The following is a 19967-nucleotide window of genomic DNA, read 5'->3' as shown; positions in this document are numbered from 1 at the left end:
TATAATCATTATTATCATTTGCAATATGAATAATGCATAATAGTAGCAATATTAAAAATAATGATCATATTTTAACAATATTAATATAAAGATATTAATGCTGATAATGATAAAGCATAAATAATAATAATGATGATAGTAATAATAATAAGACAAGCCCAACAGTGTTTTGATTGTGCAATGAAATGCCTTAGTCTACTTATCATGTGTGACTGTGCATATGGCTTCTATATGTGTGTGTGTGTGTGTGTGTGTGTGTGTGTGTGTGTGTGTGTGTGTGTGTGTGTGTGTGTGTGTGTGTGTGTGTGCACGTGCACGTTGTGTGCGTGTTGCTGCAGTGTAGCTAACATAGCTGTAGATCACACTGGATTGCAACTGTGGTTGCATTTATTTTACATTTATTTTACTGCCTCTTACTAGAGCTGTCTTTAGTGAGCACAAAGTCAGTTTGGTTGTACACCTGTGCAATGACAATAAATTATCTTGAATTTTGAATACTGTTAAATGTACTTCCTGAATAAGTGACCTTTTAAGGCTAAAATAACAAAATGGCAAATACAGACAGAAGGACAACTTATTTCTTCTTTTTAATGCATGGCATTACTACCCTGCGATGGACTGGCTCTCTGTCCAGGGTGTACCCCGCCTGATTGCCCATTGACTTCTGGAGATAGCCCCCCCACCCCCACCCCCCCCGACCCTACGTGGACAAAGCGGGTTCAGACAATGCATGGATGGATGGAATTACCACCTGGTATTAGAACAGGACTCTGTCTTGGAAGATAATCAATAGTCAAACAACTTGGACTCAGATCAGGGGCAGAAATGTGGTCATAACGTCTCTAGATATAAGTCAACTTTAAAAACTAAAACAATAATTTATGAACTAACATTAACTTCAATTACTGACACTAAATGATATATTTTTCCTAGTTTATTATGTTGTTTGAACCCAAGGGTCTCATTATCTGAATTTTGAAACTTGTTGGATCGTGAATCTGTTTAAAAGTTTTGCTCTATATGTGCCCCCCCCCCCCCTTTTTTTTTTTTAACTTTGAGCACCCACCCCTTCAAAGTTCTCTGCACAGCCCTGCTCACACTGCATGGGTTTGTTGAACTTGTGTGTCCCGCTGTGTGCTCCTTTCCATGACAAGGCCATCCAGAGTCATTTAAAAAAAGAAGCTGTCCAGGAATCATGTTAAAAGATGAGCGCTGAGACATTCAGACATGAGAAGTGCCCTTTTATGTAACCTTTTCCAGTCATTGATGTTCAGTCCGGGTTTATGAGAGCACTGTTTCTACCTTGTACCCTGCTGGGGCCATCAACGTCTTTCTTTCAAACCATCTTTTTTATATTTAGTTAATTTCCCTTCCGCTGTCTGCTAATTTATTTGACAGCTGGTAGTTTAAGAGCTCTTAGCCTCAGTAAAAAGATATTTTCTGGTGTCTAATTTTTACGTCTTGGTACATTTTTTTTTCTTTTCTTATGAATTCATTGCATCTTATCTGGTCTCTTTTAGATCCTGTAAACTGATATTAAATTGATTCTTTAATTCTTTGCATTGGCTTTAATGACTTGCCATCTTCAAGGTTGTCTGGAAGCGAAGATGAACTCTTTTCACCCCCCGCTGTGGCTGAAGGAACTCAAACGTCACTGTTCTTCCTCCTTTTCCTGAAATGCACCTTCATTTATTTAGCAAGGGTCAGATTTTGTAACGCAGACCGCCAACAAGCCCTCCAGGTTTTTATTTCATCATCTGAAATGCTAAAAGATTCATGTTGGTGTGATAATGATTTCAGATGCTGAGACTTTGTGATGAAACAGAAACCCACGTGGAAGCCTGGTAATGAAAGGATGCAGCACCAGTTTGATTCCTGCAAACAGTTGATGAATGTGACAAATGAGTGAATAAGTCATCACTTTTAGACAAGCAGGTGTGCCGTGGTCTATCGTAGATTCTCTAACTGAACTCAGGTCTGTACTGGAGACCACCTATGGATGTAGAGCATACCGCTACGATGTATTCCCTTTGACCTGAAAGCCTCCTCCCTGTTGAATAAAGCTTGACAAAGAGCCCCAGCTTCACACAAGTTTTTCTTTCCTTTTTATCTTTCTTTTTTTTGCCTGCCAATCTTTGGGATATGCCCTTGAGAAACTACAGAAAACAGAAGAGAGAGAGAGAGGAAAAAGAAAAAACTGGATACGGCACAGCAGGAGGTGATGTGAAATCATTGTTTCCATGGTAATGGCAGGCAGCAGTAATCCCACTATCAGCTGTGAGGTATTGACTGTCGTTCATTGGTGATATTTAACCTTCATAGACGAATAAGGCCGTCATGCATGCAGAGGAATTGATAAAGCTGACGTATTCCCAACATTGCAGATGAAGTCTTTATCATATGGAAACTCTGAGTGTAGTTTGTTTGCAAATTACTCTGCATGGACTCATCTATCAAACCGTTGAGGTCAGCGTTTAGCTTACCACTTGTGCGGGGATAAAATAGATCTGCCTGTGTGGTGAATGCTTGCTAAACTGGATAAGCAAAGCAGCAGGAGTATTAGTGAGAAATTATATGTCCAACATTTTAATGCTGTTTGATCCTGAAGTTCTTCTGATGCACTTTAGTGTGTTTAGCTACACATATTCTACAAAACAGGTATCGTATTATATTTCTTCTCACTCTGTACAGTGAAACGATGATGAACCTGAAATGTCCCACAGTGAGATTACAATGCAGAACACAGCTACATGAGAGATGCTTGTGATTTGCAATAATATGTTGTGATATGTTTTATTTATTTATTTATTTGACATGGTAAATTTGTCACTGGATTTTACTTCCTGGGCTTGTTCTTGCATTTTGCTCAATAACTGTGGGCAAATTTCATCCCTGATTGCAGCCATTCATAACATGACATTTTTGATGAAGAAAAATATTCCAAAGGGATCTAATGTGTTCCTTTGTTCACATGTGCAAAAACTTGAGGAGATGTGTCACACTAAGCACACGTGAAAATAGCAAATCCCTGCCCCTTTCACCAACACATTATGACTTAATGGGTTGAGGCATTTCAAATAACTCCACACAAAAATACCCCGTAAAACAAACAACACCAAATTTTTAATCAAAGAAGATTCCACTTATGTTTTCCTCCGCAAACACAGATTCAAGTTGAATGTTACCTTAGTGGTGCAGTGTGAGATAACTTGTGCCAGGATTAATATGAGCACTCATCTCTGTGGTGCTGGAGCGTGCCAGCTCATTCAGCAGATTTGATTACTGCTCGGTTTACATTTGCCTGGCTTCCTTTGCTATCAAGCTGTAAAACGGATGTTTTCCACCCAATGCCTAGCACACCAACGTCATTTTCAGGTAATGAACATGCCCAGGTATTACCATCACATAATGTTCTCATTTCAGGTGTTTTGATAGGGAGGGGGCACATGGACCAAGGCCAAAACAATTAGACTCACACTGACTGCATGTCTGGGTATAAACTCATTGTACACACTGTGGAAAGTAAAAGCTCTTATTTTTGTGGTTTTGTTTGTGTCTCAGTTCCTGTGGCTTTTAGAAAGAGAGGCATGTTTGTTCAGAGATAAGCCAAGGTTGTCACGCCGTTCATCCTTCCTTATCTCTGATTCATAAGCCAGATGGGGCCTCCTCTTATTCCTCTTCCTTTGCTTTTGCCTCCTGTTTTTGTCTGATTTCCATTCTTTTTTTTTTCCCCCATACTTTAAGTTTCTATTCCTTGGGAAATTCTCCTCCCACTCCTTCTCGTTTCTTGTATCCCACTTTGAGTTCAACGTCTGCGCAGGAATTCACATTTACATGACGTTTTTATATTAAAATGAAAAATTACTTTACATACCAAGCTAATTGTCACAGTGGTAGCCGATTAAACAACATACTATGTATACCATTTGGAACCAGGGGGTACATTGGTAAATTACATCACTGTTGGGGGTCTGAGCCCCGCTTTTATAAAGGACAGCACTGCTTTGTAATTAGCGTTTTGTCTCTAATTGAGCTGCCTATATGCATTCCTGGGCTGTAGTGTGTGTTTGTGCGGGCTCCACATTCTACACAAGGTTCAGTGTATTTGCAGCAGTGTGTCACGCCCTTCCTTAATTGGATGTTTGAATGTACCCATTCATCCACAAAGGGGCATCTAATTAGGGTCCTTTGACATTAGACACAGCTTAGTGAATTTTAGCAGGGGTCTAGCCTTCAGCCAGGCTTCCCCTAGTCGAGCTTAATTGACTATTAGGATGAGAGGTGTGAGGATGTTTCACAGCGGTGTAAACAGATGCCACCTGTGAAATCTTTCTGCTCCTAACTGTTGTTGGTTTTGCGTTGGCTAAAAAAGATGTAAGTGTAGTTGAACAGTTGTCTAAATCGATGACTTGTTTTGGATTACCCTTTCTACACAAGATCTTTCACTACAGCCGGACGTTGTTTGTGTTCCTTGATAGATGAAGATAAAAACATTTTAGTGTGTGATTTTTGTTACAAGTGCTCTGCACTCTAAATATTCACACCTGAAAGTTTAAGATGTAGTTCGACTTCAGAGGCCTGACAGAAATGATGGTCTTTCACCCATTAGGCTGTTTGGGTCAGATTACAAATTCACTATTGTTTCTTACTCATACTCATTCTGTCTCTAGGCATGAGTGTGAGATTATTTCCAGAAAGTCTCAAATTGATCAAATTAAAAGTAAAACGTTTGAGCACTTCTTAAGACATATTTAGTATAGTTAGATATGACTGGCTGTGGTCATCTGGAACACTTTACAATTTAATTTCAATAAATCATAAAGTTAAATACCTGTGGGACAGCTTTGATAGGATGTTGGTGACCAATCCATCTAAGTTGTGGATGACTGGAGAGCAAAAAAGAAATTTGATATCTGAAATTTCAGATTTTAGAAGGAAAAAATGGCCTGACAAGCCATCATATATATATATATATCAATCAGTCTGGCCATGACCATTAGACAGATCTCATTTGTGGGGCAGAATCTACAGTTGTCTTTCAAACTGTCTCCATATGCTATTGGACAACAAACAACATGACATACTCACCTTTATGGATGTCAGTCAATGGGGTAGTCCGCCTTACACTGTAGAAAAAGATGCAAATACATCCTTTTTGTAAATTAAGGACTCAAGTACCTCTATCTAATCTTGACTCAAAGAAAAGCCTGAATGGGCCAAAGTGGATGCCAAAGCAGTTTCAAACAAGCCAATGCCATCTTACTTGTTCTGTGCTGTGAGTGCTGTGATTGGCCCATCAAACTGATAAAATGCTAGTAGACATAATTATTTTAATCTGGCCAATGGGTGAAGTGCTGAGGCTCCCTTTGAGTGTGGCTAGGATTTGATTTCTTTGCAATTCCACTATAAGTCCCACTTGACCTCGTAAGTGGTTTATGTCAGTTTAAATCTTACTGAAAATTTGAGCATGTTCTTGGTACATTGTACCTCCAGTTGTTTAACAGCTGAATTCCAGTGCAATGCATACTTTAATGCAACTTCACCATTGAGTTTTAAAAATAATCCTTATCAGATGAATTAGTGGTGTTAAAAACTAAGAAAATTTCTAAAATTTCAAATGAGAATTTGTTTAAAATGAAATTGTATGAAAAATAGAAAAACATTTGTTTTTATGAAGCAAGGAAAAAAACACTGAAATAAAGAAACTGTAAAATGTTTATTTCTGAACAATGATGATTTGTTTTGTTTTTGTCTTCTTTACAGAGGGTGCAAAATACAACAGACACTTTGCTGAATCTGACTGGTCGAAACGTGACCGACTTCTTGGTCAAGACTTTTGAGCACTTTGGCAAACAAAGGTAACCCACTATACAAAATCTTTTGTATTGTCTAAGCAATTCTTTTAGGATTTATGATACTGTAGGTTAGTCAGGTTTAGTTTGGTTCATTCAGGAGCTATGATCACCATTTTCCTTTTAATCAGTTAATTTAAAAAAATCACCTGAAAGTAAAGTTTTCTGATCAGAAAGCCCCTGACTGCCATCGTTTTTGAGCGTTTTTACTGTTGTTTGAAGAGTCATAGAACTATGTCCTCTATGACCATGCGAACACCAAAACTACCAAAAGCTTTTCCAGTTAGTGCCTTTCTTTTTTCACAGCAGCGTACCAAAATGATCTCCTAATTCATGGATTTTCTGCTTCCTGATCACGTGACATGTGATGCACATGGTGAAGATCAGCTTTACAGATGTGTTGTTTACTCTCATGTGCAGGGGCTCGTTCCCAGGCCTGTCCCATTTTAAAATGCTATTGACTTCATCAATGGCAGTAAATGAGTTAATGGAAGGACAAAATCTTCGATGTTTCATTAGTAAATATTTTACAGTCATGATATGAAAAATCCAACATTGCTACTTTTTGATGAACATTTATCAGCATAACCTCTACTGCACACTGGAAGCGAAATGGCACCGCTTCAAATAGAATCCATTATAGTCTATGGAGTGTAACAAACCAGCCGCGACGCAGCAATTTTCAGAAGCGGCACGCCGCTTATTGCAATCAACATAAGGCTAGACAGGAAATCACACACAGTTTCAGTGTAAAATCCCTGGTCATTTTCAAAATTAAAGTATTTGCAGTGATGCAGTTTCATATGTATCAAACTTACGTGTGACCCAATGGCTTGTTAACTCACAGCATCATTCCAGAAGTGCAGCGGTGTGTTTTTCATGGCAGCTCAGGAGGTAGGGCGGGTTGTCCAGTAATCGGAAGTTTGCAGGTTCGATCCCGGCTCAGACCCAAGAATTCTGCTGTTGTGTCCTTGGGCAAGACACTTAACCCACCTTGCCTGCCGGTAGTGTTCAGAGGGACCGATGGCGCCAGTGCTCTGATGTAGCTCATTCCCACAAGACGTGTGAATGGGTGAATGACTGTGTTGTGTGTTGTGAAGCGCCTTGGGAGGGTTAAGAACCCTAAGATGGCGCAATACAAATACAGGCATCTTTAATCCTGGCAGTGGAGAGGAACTACATCATATATGACATAAAACAGTGATATCAAATGGGATTTACTTATTTTTGGTTTAATGGCGGATTGCATAAACAAACCATAATCTTTGAAGTCTCAAGGTATCAGAGATCTGATCTCGCGAGTCGAGCGAGGAGCATTGCAGAGAAGCCGCTTCGCTGCTAAGACTTTCCCAGTGTGCACCTCAGTGCAATGGTTATCATGAGAAAACTGTCCCGCGCTGCGTTTGCTTCCAGTGTGCAGTAGGCATTAGTCTGATGTTAGTTTGTGATTTCAAAGAAATGTGTTTGATTTATGTCCTTGCATCTGTGTTGTGATGCAAGCTCAGATTGTGTACAAGACTCTGTAGTAAAATCAGGCATCCAACTCTCAAGCATGGTGATGATGGGGGATTCCAACTGATTCCTAAACCAGATAAGAAATACAAAAATCCCTCCAACACAGGCCTGCCCTAGTGTCTCCAGTGACACTCGACAGCTTCATTACTGCACCAGATGATGCCCAAAGTCTTAGTCCACCTCTTCACCATCCCTTACAAATAAAGACACCCAGATAATTAAGCACCTCCTCCTTCTTCAGACTTACAAAACACATGTGGACTGGAGAACGTTGCCCCCTCAGCAACCCCGACTAAAGTCAAACCAATCCTTTTGAATGTTATGTTCAACGGTTGGTTGAAGATCGACTTTCATGACCCTGGATTAAACAGTCGTATGGAAGCTGAAGCTTCAGGCTATGCTGACCAAATGAAAATGATTGAAAAACTGGTGCATGTTATGGAGTGAATAAAAGCTTTTTGAGTTAGCTGTGGTTTTGAGTGTTTGTACAGCCCTTGGGTCAATCCTGAAAAGATTCAACACGGAAAAAAGAATATCAACTATAGGCCTTTTATAAAACAATGTTTCCATTTATAAAATCAAAACTGTAAGACCAGGTCTCTTGAATAAATCAAGTTTTTGACATTTCATGTATAAATAGTCAGAGCTTCTACAAAGATGCTCTCCCTCAAAGGCTCTTTTAACAAGAGGACACACACAAGTTGAGCAAAGGATCAGAAACTTTCAAAAAGCATAGCACCTACTGTTGTTTAGTTTGAATTTTCACTTTAGTTTTTTGGGGGGCAGGGTTGAAAGGGGTTTTTATTATAAAGGTAAAGACAAGGCCACCAATGCTTCAGTTCAACAGAAGTCCAATGTTTTTTCTCCACAGCATAGTGCGTGTCCTTAGCATTAATCGTGTTACCTAACCCCCAGCTCAACGTGACTTTGTGTTTGCTGTTTTGACCTGTGACTTCAGGTATGGAGGGATCTCTGTTGGAGGAATCAACTCACAAGTCCAGCTGACGGAGAAAGGAGTCGAATACGTGATCAAGGAATTAAAAGGCCTATTCAATTCACCTCAGGTATGGAGTAACTGCTAGTCCTAACAGAGTCCATCTTAATTTGTTGGGCTGGTTTGCCACATAGATAAAATATTTTGATCAATTTTAATATTCCTGGTTCTTACATTGAGACATAAAACTTGGGTTAATGCACAAAGTAGATACAAGTAATCCTTTCAAAGAGGACCAGTGACATTTTAACTTCAGATGATTAATAGCATTTATGTTTTAGTTTGAGTAACTGACCAAAAAATTTTAAAAGGGCGTTAGCTTGTTTTCATACTTGTTAAGGCCATGTCTATGAAAATGTTCAACTGGATTTTGTTAGCCTGGCAATCCATCCTATACATGTAAGTATGTGGTCTGGCCATGGTCCATGGACAGAACGTGGTTGTGGGGCAGAATCTATGAGTGTGTCCGAATCCATGGGAAGGATGCTTGTAAGAGTGCATTTTGAGGTTGATGACGTCACAGCGCAGCGACAAGTAGTCTCCGAATTCCAAGAATACTCATTCGCTGTGTCTCAATTCAGGGTCTGCATCCTTCAAAGGACCCAGTCTACTCGGCCGACGTGGGCTGGGTCCTCCGTCAGCCGAGTAGACCGGATGTTAACGGCTGTGAATTTGGACAGGCCTAGCCTTCATGAATTCCCGCCACTCCCTCGGCGAACGTTCCGTCGCCTAGCAACCGTGGAACCGCTGAGCAGAAGGGAGAAGGAACTTTAAACGATGGAGCTCGAAGTTTTATTTTAATAATTTCCTTGACTGTTGGAGAGCTAATTCAGAGAAAATACTTTCGACAAGCTGAGCCTGAGCAAAGATGTGATAATAGTTTTTAATACTTTCTAAGGTTCTTAATTTGACCAAAACCGATTTATCACCTTTTAAGACTTTTCAAGACCCAGCGGATACCCTCTAGTAAACAATTCTCATTTGTAAACAAAAATAAAATTCAAGAGTTTAATACAGAGCTGATTTTATTTAGATATTTCTTTTATATGTACATGTTTAATCTTTCTTAGCCATTTTTTCTAGCAAAGTAAAAAGCCTGTCAAAATTCTCCCTTCTCTCCTGTGCCCTCTGCCTCCCTCTGCAGCCTCAAGTCCTCCCTGATCAGCTCCAGAAGCTGGTCATCGCTGGCACCTTCCCCTGGATGCCCATTTTCTCCAAAATAGTCTTAACAAACATGTAAGAAAAGAAACAGGAATAGAAAAGAGGACAACGGGTTTTTCCTTTCATGTTTTCATAGAAAAAACTAAACTTAAAATATGAGATGTTATTGTACCTCCATGCCACAGCCGCTGAATACTTTGCTCCAGTGATCATGTGGTCCTTCTCTGCCCTAAGCTTAATAAATTCCCTGGTTTTCTCTTGCCTCTAAAATACAAACTCCTATTAAAATCAGGGGGAAAACGTAGCGGGAGAAGTACGACACCGAGCGGCCGAACATACGAGCCGAGACCGCAATACAAGCACTTTTACTGTAACATTTCTAACTAAAATAACGTTCATGTATCACAAAAAGTCCTTAACGTAACAGTTTTCAAGTTTATACTGACATTTATATGCGCAATCCTCTCCGACAGCTCCCGCTTCACTGTCCGCTATTGTCTTTAAAATTTCTGCCATCCGGCCCGCAAGGCATCTTGGGAAATGTGAACCATTGAAGGATACACCGGACCCATCCTTCATTCAGGCGAAAAGAAGGCCAGATTCGTCGACCGCATTTGAACGAGTCTTCAAATTGGGACAGGCCTAGTCGCGGCGCTGTGACGTAACCGGCCGACGAATCTGGCCTACGAAGGATGCAGACCCTGAGTTGAGACACAGCGTATAATTGTCTTTCAGTCTCTGCAAGCTATTGTACAGCTCTAGGACCAGTCAGAACAACGTGACATACTCACTGCAATGAATGCCAGTCAATGGGGCAGTCCTCCATACATCATCGAAGAAGACACAAATTGTCATGACTCCCATCCTTCACCTTCCTCCACTTCCTCATTATACCTTCATTCAGCTCACCTGGTTCCTCTCACCAAGCTCCAGCCAAGCCCTGCTTTCCTCAGCAACCTGTCAGCTTCAATCAGCTCCATTCATTCCACCTGCTCCTGTAATCAGCCTCATCCCATTCACCTGCTTCCCCTGCTATAAAAGAACCAGCCATCCAGTCAACAGATGCCAGATTATTACAGCGTTGCCAGTAGTTCTCCAGCCATCCACCCTGCCTGATCTTTGCCTCTGGACCTTGTTTTTTGCCTGACCCCTGCCTTGCTCTCCGCCTGCCACTTTGACCTTAGCCTGCCTCTGAACCTGCCTCAGCCTTGCCCTCCAGGTACCTCTGCATTAAATAAAGACTTTTTAATATATTTTTACTGTGTTGGCGTCTTCACGGGTCTTCAGAACTCGGTGCATGACAGAATAATCTGGCCAAAAATCTGACCCAACGCTGAGACAGCACTTGGAGTATTTTTTTCTTCTTTTTTTTCATCGTACCTGTCATGGAGGATCTCACGCTCCTGGAGTTTATGGAGCTAGAGAAGGAGCAGGAGTCACCATTCTGGGGAACGCGGCTGGCCATCAGGCCAGAGCCACGCAGAGGCTCCACTCCTCTGTCCAGGCCTGCTGCAAACGTCTTGTGCAGCGGGTTCATGACCACGCCGCTCCAGCCTCAAACCCCTCCTGTCAGGTCACGACGGCGGCGGTCCCGGAGGTTTTCTGGAGCTGATAAGAGGGTTAATCCTTCTCCCGTGCTGGTGTCGGCGGGTTCCACGGACGGCACCTCATGTTCTGCTTCTGGACCGGTCCCGACGGAGGAGATTGTTCAGGGGATGATGCAGATGGTCGAGGAGGCTGTGTGGGAGGTCTTTGCCAAGCCAACCTGCCCCCACTTACGTCTGCGGGCGGCTGATAGGTTAAATGTCATCTTCTCCACCCATCCAGAGTTGATAGCGGTCCCAGCACTTGGTAATTACTACCTTTATGTCCGGAGGGTATATGGGTCTGCACTGAAGGATGTCGCCATGGAGGGTCTGACCTGCTGTGAGAGGTGGTCACCTTCCCCAGAACCCTCCAACGTGTCGCATCCTGCTCCGGCGGTGGTCCCGGTGGACGCATCGCATCCTGCTCCGGCGGTGGTCCCGGTGGACGCATCGCATCCTGCTCCGGCGGTGGTCCCGGTGGACGCATCGCACCCTGCTCCGGCGGTGGTCTCTGAGGACGCATCGCACCCTGCTCTGGCGGTGGTCTCTGAGGACGCATCGCACCCTGCTCTGGCGGTGGTCTCTGAGGACGCATCGCACCCTGGCTGGCGGTGGTCCGGGAGGACGCATCGCACCCTGCTCTGGCGGTGGTCCGGGAGGACGCATCGCACCCTGCTCTGGCGGTGGTCCGGGAGGACGCATCGCACCCTGCTCTGGCGGTGGTCCGGGAGGACGCATCGCACCCTGCTCTGGCGGTGGTCCGGGAGGACGCATCGCACCCTGCTCTGGCGGTGGTCCGGGAGGACGCATCGCACCCTGCTCTGGCGGTGGTCTCGGAGGACGCATCGCATCCTGCCCTGGCGGTGGTCTCGGAGGACGCATCGCATCCTGCCCTGGCGGTGGTCTCGGAGGACGCATCGCATCCTGCCCTGGCGGTGGTCTCGGAGGACGCATCGCATCCTGCCCTGGCGGTGGTCTCGGAGGACGCATCGCATCCTGCCCTGGCGGTGGTCCGGGAGGACACATCGCATCCTGCTCTGGCGGTGGTCCGGGAGGACGCATCGCATCCTGCTCTGGCGGTGGTCCGGGAGGACGCATCGCATCCTGCTCTGGCGGTGGTCCGGGAGGACATATCGCATCTTGCTTCGACGGATGAGGTCCAAGAGGCCCCGGCCCAGCCTGTCCAAGGGGCTCCGGCCCAGCCTGTCCAAGGGGCTCCGGCCCAGCCTGTCCAAGGGGCTCCGGTGAAACCTTTCCACGAGCCTCCAGTCCAAGGGTCGACACCTCCAGGCTCTGAAGAGGACCTCTCCTGCCCCTGCTCTGAAGAGGACCTCTCCTGCCCCTGCTCTGAAGAGGACCTCTCCTGCCCCTGCTCTGAAGAGGACCTCTCCTGCCCCTGCTCTGAAGAGGACCCCTCCTGCTCTCAAGTTCCCCAGTCTCAAGTTCCCCAGTTTCAAGTTCCCCAGTCTCAAGTTCCCCAGTCTCAAGTTCCCCAGTCTCAAGTTCCCCAGTCTGTGTCCCCTCAAGTCCCAGAGTCTGTGTCCCCTCAAGTCCCAGAGTCTGTGTCCCCTCGTAGTCTTAGTCGTGGTCCAGTGTCCCCTCGTAGTCTTAGTCGTGGTCCAGTGTCCCCTCGTAGTCTTAGTTGTGGTCCAGTGTCCCCTCGTAGTCTTAGTCGTGGTCCAGTGTCCCCTCGTAGTCTTAGTCTTAGTCTTGGTCCAGTGTCCTCTGTCACCACACTCCCACGGTCCCGGCTCCTGGTTCCCCGTCGCCGGCCCCCCAGACTCCCACGGTCCCGGCTCCTGGTTCCCCGTCGCCGGCCCCCCAGACTCCCACGGTCCCGGCTCCTGGTTCCCCGTCGCCGGCCCCCCAGACTCCCACTGTCTCGGCTCCTGGTTCCCCGTCGCCGACCCCCCAGACTCCCACTGTCTCGGCTCCTGGTTCCCCGTCGCCGGTCCCCCAGACCCTTCCGGCCCTCCTTCCTGGTCCCCCTCCTCCCGCCCTGCTCTGGCCCTCCTTCCTGGTCCCCCTCCTCCCACACTTCTCTGGTTTCCTGTGGGCGTCTGGTATCCGCCCTTGAGGGGGGGGGGGGGGGGGGGGGGTTCTGTCATGACTCCCATCCTTCACCCTCCTCCACTTCCTCATTATACCTTCATTCAGCTCACCTGGTTCCTCTCACCAAGCTCCAGCCAAGCCCTGCTTTCCCCAGCAACCTGTCAGCTTCAATCAGCTCCATTCATTCCACCTGCTCCTGTAATCAGCCTCATCCCATTCACCTGCTTCCCCTGCTATAAAAGAACCAGCCATCCAGTCAACAGATGCCAGATTATTACAGCCTTGCCAGTAGTTCTCCAGCCATCCACCCTGCCTGATCTTTGCCTCTGGACCTTGTTTTTTGCCTGACCCCTGCCTTGCTCTCTGCCTGCCACTTTGACCTTAGCCTGCCTCTGAACCTGCCTCAGCCTTGCCCTCCAGGTACCTCTGCATTAAATAAAGACTTTTTAATATATTTTTACTGTGTTGGCGTCTTCACGGGTCTTCAGAACTCGGTGCATGACACAAATACATACTTTTTCTAAAGGGCATAAGTACCTCTCTCTGCTCTTGTCTCACAATAAAAGCCCAAGTCTAAATTGTCCAAAGTTGATGCTAAAGCTGTTTCAAAAGAGCAGCGTTCCTGAGATGACACTATCCTTGTGTAATTTCTCCCTCACTGGTGCTAAGCCCGCTCATGTCTCTACAAACATTGTGCACTTTGTTGGGGCCAATGGTAGCCCTGCTGAGGCTACAATGGAGCATGGCTAGACCAACCTGCAGAGCAAAATTTTTTGCTACTGCTATGCTTTGTTGAGATTTCTAGGCTAGTGTACTGAACAGCTGATTATGCTGTATGATATTTATCAAACACCATTATCAGCATTTGTCAGGTAGTATTGTAGCTGTTTGATCCCACAACCATTTGATGGGGTTGAGGTCAAATATTCTCTGTGAGTATGATGGTTGTCATCTATGCGAAGAGAATTTGGTCCCAGTTTGTGAAGACATTGGATCACAGCTTGTTGCAGAATCTCAGTAGCCATTTTTAGAAGACACAACATGCCTGTAAATCAGTGTAATATTGTTGCCACGGTAGTAATATTACCACAACACCTGACTTGTGAATGCACATTACACCTTAGTGCAACAGAGGGTGGTGTAAAGCCTGATTTATGCTTCTCCGTCTGCGTCAGTGTGGAGCACACGCAACACCATTATCTGTCCTTGCGTAGGGCTCCGGCAGGCACGCAAGTATGTACGGAGTCAAGTCCACTTTTTTAAACATCCGTCGAACGAAACGGATTACGCAAGCTTGTGATTGGTCAGGACGCCGCTGTTGTTTACAGCGCCGCCATTGCAAAGAGAGCCGAGTTTAACTAGCGGCAGACACGGAGAAGCTTGAAGAATACCTCGCGAAAAAACTCTAAAAATATGAACGTTTAATTCCCCCGTGACCGGAGAAGTGAAAAGATGTGCAGCAAGCATTTTATTTGTGGACGGAAATGACAGGAAACGTGGGTTTAGAGGTGGGGAGCGCATGAAGCGGTGGGAGAATGAGAGACAAATATGTCCGTGTTAAAAGTCTCTTATAAACACTCTATCTTGGACCGATACATGACAGGATACTACAGAACAGCGCTACGCCCTCTGTTGTCCTGCCAGGCAATTGCTTTGCAACGCTCTCCAGGAGACGGAGAAGTATGAAAGCAAAACGCTTCCGTCAATCCGTGCATGTCTGTCCCTTGCGGAGCCGACGGAGAAGCATAAACCAGGCTTAATAGTCATACAGGGAGGTACTGCCGAGCTCCGACGGTAAACTATATCAAAAATGAAAGTAAACACGGGCTGTACATTTTGCTTTTGTAATCAGAATGAGCTGCGACGGCAAACTGGAGCGATGCAGCGCTCGTAGAGCTTTTCTCTGTAACAGCTGGAGCTCAGATCACCAGAAACTGCACGGGGACTGTGGAGGGTAGACACCTGTTGGAGCGGCTTGTGAAAAAACCTAATGAGCGCAGCATCAATTGCAATAAAAAGCAAGTTATGTCCAAGATAAAAAGAAGTCTGTGACAGCGCAGAGACTGCCCCATGCTCCCCTTTATACCTCCATTGTGTAATCTTTTGTAAAAAGGACACGATTGCACCTAGGGATGGGCAGTATACTAATATTTTTAAAATATCTCTATAATTTCAAACAAGAAACAAGATGGCTTTCTTGACATAACTAGTCAATTAGCATTAGCGGCCAGTGTTAGCGTGTTCTGTGTCTAAGTGGTCATGACATGCATTCTCATGCGTCTGCTCCATCAGGAAACCTCTATGTCAGTGTTTTGCTCTAAACTTTACATTTGGCTTCGTGATTTTTAGTTATTTGAGGACGTTCCTAGATGTTTCAGCAAACCTCTTCACTGTGGCTGCCGACCGTAGTTCTGTTTATCCTTTTTGTGAGAGACAAGCCAAACCCCGATTTCGCGTAGTTGGGAAACCTCTACGAAGAGCAGTGAGGTTCAAATAGCGAGACTGTAATCCTGAGCAGTGGATGCAAATACATCAAAAAATCTGCTTAACCTGATATTTTTTTCTCTGGACAAGAAATAATTGCTGGTAATATTGTGGATGATAGGATATGAGCCTCCTCTAGATGGAATTTAAATTATTTTATAAATAAAAGTGTCCGTTGGATATTTGGGACATCTCAAGCTCTTAAATGAGATAGATAGATAAGTAAATGTTGGACAAGACTCAGTACTTTTACTACATTTATTCCACTGATGAATTAATGTTTAAATTTTCTCAAGACAGCTTGAAGGGTGTCAACTTCTAAATATTTTACAGGAGGAAAAATATCAAGATATATATTTTATGTCAGAATTCAGCTAAAAGATTGAGATAAAAGTTTTGGTTCATATCCGCCATCCCCCATTGCGCCACATCACTGCCACGGTCTGACCAGCTGTACGGCATGTTGGTGGCATCATTTTATAAATGCGGCTATTCTCACAGCTAGGGCTGGGCGATATGACGATTTTAGACCGTTTTACGATCTACACATCTGACGGTCTGTCATTTTTGAGAGACCGTTTTATCACGATTCACAGCTCTGCTGTTGAATTTCTGCCTCTGAATGAAAAGGGAACTTACCTCAGGCGAATGACATGCCTTTGTTTGACCCTTAACCAATCAGAGTGAGTCATAGTAATATATTAGTGCCCCACTTGTTTTCATTTGTGTGTGAACAAACATGGCTTCGCCGCGGCTGAGCAACAACGAGGTTTTCGTTCCGAAGAGGAACGCAGGGTTTCCTTAGCGCGCGGCGCTAACAACTTAGCGACGTGACATGTCTCGGAGAAAGCGTAAAAACACGTTGGACGCTTCTTCTGAAGCAGGAAAATAACACCGCTTCTTAAGCAGAGCACGACGTCACCTCGGCTTGTTCACCCTCTGCCGAGCCGGTGTCGGTACCGGACTGAGCTCGGTCACTGGGTCAGTGGAGCTGCCCCGTGACTGCCTGATGGAAAACCAGCGGGTTTCATCAGACTCGTAGTTTCTTGTTTTTGCTGTATTTTGCCGCTCCCTCCTGCAGTCTTCCCCTATTAACATTTAAAATTATTCTGTAAACTACGTGTATCAATAGAAACAACCTCTGCCAGCTGCAGTAAATGTAGTCTCCAAATAATAAGAGGTGCATTCATCTGTGTATCTCCTTTGATCCGCATTAGTGATGTTTTCAGCACCAGAACAGTGAAGCAAAGAAAGAATCCTGAGTTTGTTAGTAATTTTATTTATTAGGTGCATCTAACCTGTTCTATTTTTCTCTGAAATGAGATCAAATCAGTGCTTCTATGGGTTGTCTCCAATCTGCACTGGAAAATTTTACTTTATTTAGAGACTTGTTGCAGAAAATATTCAGAATGCGCAGTTTTTTGCTACCACAAGCGATCTCTGGTCCAGCCACACATCAGAGCCGTATTTGAGCTTAACTATCCACTACATGAGCAACTGGGAGCTACATAGTATTTTGAACAAGTTAATGTTTGCACAATACGTTTGCAATTGACATGTTTGCACTTTAAATATGTTCACGATTTTAATTTATGTTAAGTTACTTGAAAAACGAGAAAAACTGATTTTTGTAATTGTTTCTCTCAGGGCTTTTATCATCTCTGGTGTGAGTTTAAAATATAAGCGTGTTAGCACTGTGCTGATTATCCCTAATATGAATAAGTGTTTATTTATTCAATGTTTCTCTTCTTTAATACGCAATTGAAGTTATGCTATTCATGGATAAAAAATCGTGATAAAATCGAAATCGTGATAAAATATTGGAAAAATCGTGATATTCTATTTTTGCCATATCGCCCAGCCCTACTCACAGCATCAAGATTGCCTACATGATTAATTTTTTTAACAGAGAGATGAAATCCCCCAAATTATCACACTGCCTCCAACAAAATCTGCGATCAGTGCAGCAATCAGTATTACGTTCTTCACCCTACGATCCAATTCATTGTCAAATGCATAAAATATATTTTTTTTTATTCTTTCACTTATGCAACCCACAATTACATGTTCATTATAAATGTGGCTCTGCCTGATCAATCCCGGTGGCTGCCTGGTGGGATCTGGGTCCCTGGGCTCTGCTGGGTCCCTGGCAGGGGTGGTCACCCCTGGGTCCCGGGTCGCTGGGTCCCGGGCTTGGCTGGCTGGGGGATGGGAGGCTGCAGGCGGGCCTGTGGGCTTGCCGCTGATATCCCCCGGGTCTCTGCCAGCTGCTTGTTGTGGCCCCCCGGGGCAATCCTCTGCGCCTCTCGAGGGGGGCAGGGGCTTTTCTGGTCGCAGTCTCCTTGGGGTCCCTGTGCTCTGGGGCAGCTCCTGGATCTCTGGGACTTGGAGCTCCCTCCATCTCCTACACATCTTTGGGGGGCAGATCTGTGGCCCCTCACACTCTATTGGATGCTCCTATAGAGAAACCTTACATAAACAAGCACGTGTACACACACAGGTGCTCACATGGTGCTCTCAAAAGTATGGACTTGGGCACATTCAATATATGTGGTTGGCACCAAATGCACCGTGAATTATTATCATATGATTGTTCAGTAAAACACTGTTGATTTTATATTTCTTCATCAAGTTGGTGCAGTGATAGTTCACTCCTGTTGAATTATTGTGTGTCCCTTTTCTGCAGGTCTAGAAGCAGACTCTTGTTCATCATTGATTGTTTATTTTTGTGCCCGCCCCCTTTTGTCCCTTCCTTTCTCTTTCACCTCTGTCTTCATGTCTGGTCGGAATTACAAAGCATTCATCAACAATAACAATAAAGTTTTAAGCATCAGGCGTGACATTAACAGCAGAAGCTTTGATGCTCCACCTGAGAGTAAATCTATAAGGCTTGTTACCAGCATTCAGACATCAATTCTGTTTGCTTCACAGCCAGACAGGACACGGGAAATAAAAAATAATAATAAATAAATAAATGTGGCTCTGTTTAAGGGGAAATAGATTTTGGCAACATACTTTGTAACAACAAATACAATAATCCATTTTTACTTCTGTTTATTTCATCAAGGGAACTTTTATTTTTAAATTCATGAAAATACTTTTTTAATTGCATATGAACTTAATGTTTCTTGCCTTTTGTGTGCTCTTCTATAGTAATAGACACAGAACCCCCAGTCTTACATAAATATGAATCAAATTCTTGCTTAAATCGGTTTTCTGTGAGCCGAGAGTTGTTAAACAATCTGCTGCTATACAGGAAGTTATCCGAGAGCCTTGCGTCTAATTAAAACTTGCATTCTTTTTTCACCCCAGCTTTGTATCTTAGATGCTCAGGCTCCTATTTGTTGTGAACCTTCCAACCTCCCTTGATTGAAGGGCAATTAGAGAGTAAAACCGAGCAGAAAGGATGTGGAAGGTTGGAATTCTCGGCATCTGTATTTGAGTCTCCGTGGCAACAGGGGATGATTGAGGTTTGGTTTGAAAGGATCAAGAAATCTGGGTTCCAACTGGAAGCCAACTCTGTCCTTGAAGTTTTTAGAATCCTAGATTTGGTCAGTTGGGTTGCATTAGCCCCCCACCACACACACACACACACACACACACACACACAAAATGTGTTGCCTTTCAGTGTCTTATTCTCTCTTCCTTCAGTCACTTTCTAGCAAACACACTCATTAACATTTAAAATTCCGAATGCTCAACTACTTTGAGATCATCACGTAGCTTCACCCCCTCAGGCTACCCCAGTTTCTTCCCCATGCTCCCCTCTGTGCCTCCCGGATCTCAATGCTAATGTGACTTTAATTTGAGCAGCATTAGTAATGTAACCCTAATGGCCGCACATTAGCCATCCCAGCTCTGCGGTCCCTGTTATTAACATCCTACACTGTCCTTGGGAGATGTCTGGCTCTCCACTGCTGCTGAACCTCGCCAGGTCTTGTGATGTGAGACGGTAACTGGAAGCAGGTAGCAATGCTTTTTTTTTTCAACTGGGAAGCTGGTACAGAAATTTCAGTCTAATTGCATTTTCTGTGTCTAGCAGGTAGAAATGGAGTTACGTGCGGCAATAAGAGGCGACGGGGATGGCAAGGAGCAGAAAGCCTAAGTGCTGAAAATGATATAATTAGGCTTTAAAAGGCACACAAATGTGCTCCATGTCAGTGTCAGATTTTTCTCTGAAATGCATCTGTGACCCCTTTACGCACATTGTTTCATTAGATTTCTATAATTTGATCAATTTCAACATCTTCCTGGCATGTCCTCCTATTGGGTGTTTCTCCTACAGAGGTTCCAGTGCAGGAACTGGTTTGGTTTTTCTCAGCC

General features: G+C 44.3%; 1 protein-coding gene across 2 annotated transcripts in view; it reads left to right on the top strand.

Annotated features, from left to right (window-relative positions):
• LOC107377411 (phospholipid-transporting ATPase ABCA1) overlaps positions 1-19967 on the top strand; it is a 324049-nt gene that overhangs the window by 182843 nt on the left and 121239 nt on the right. For both annotated transcript variants that reach the window (XM_054747824.2, XM_015946964.3), the window contains exons 33-34: positions 5764-5858; positions 8326-8431. In XM_054747824.2, the coding sequence (XP_054603799.2) occupies positions 5764-5858; positions 8326-8431 (201 nt within the window). The remainder of the gene's footprint in view (positions 1-5763; positions 5859-8325; positions 8432-19967) is intronic.

The sequence above is a fragment of the Nothobranchius furzeri genome, chromosome 2 (genome assembly GCF_043380555.1).
Source record: "Nothobranchius furzeri strain GRZ-AD chromosome 2, NfurGRZ-RIMD1, whole genome shotgun sequence".
Classification (NCBI taxonomy): domain Eukaryota; kingdom Metazoa; phylum Chordata; class Actinopteri; order Cyprinodontiformes; family Nothobranchiidae; genus Nothobranchius; species Nothobranchius furzeri.
The sequence above is the reverse complement of the archived record's forward strand: the minus strand, read 5'-3'. Positions and strand labels throughout refer to the sequence as shown.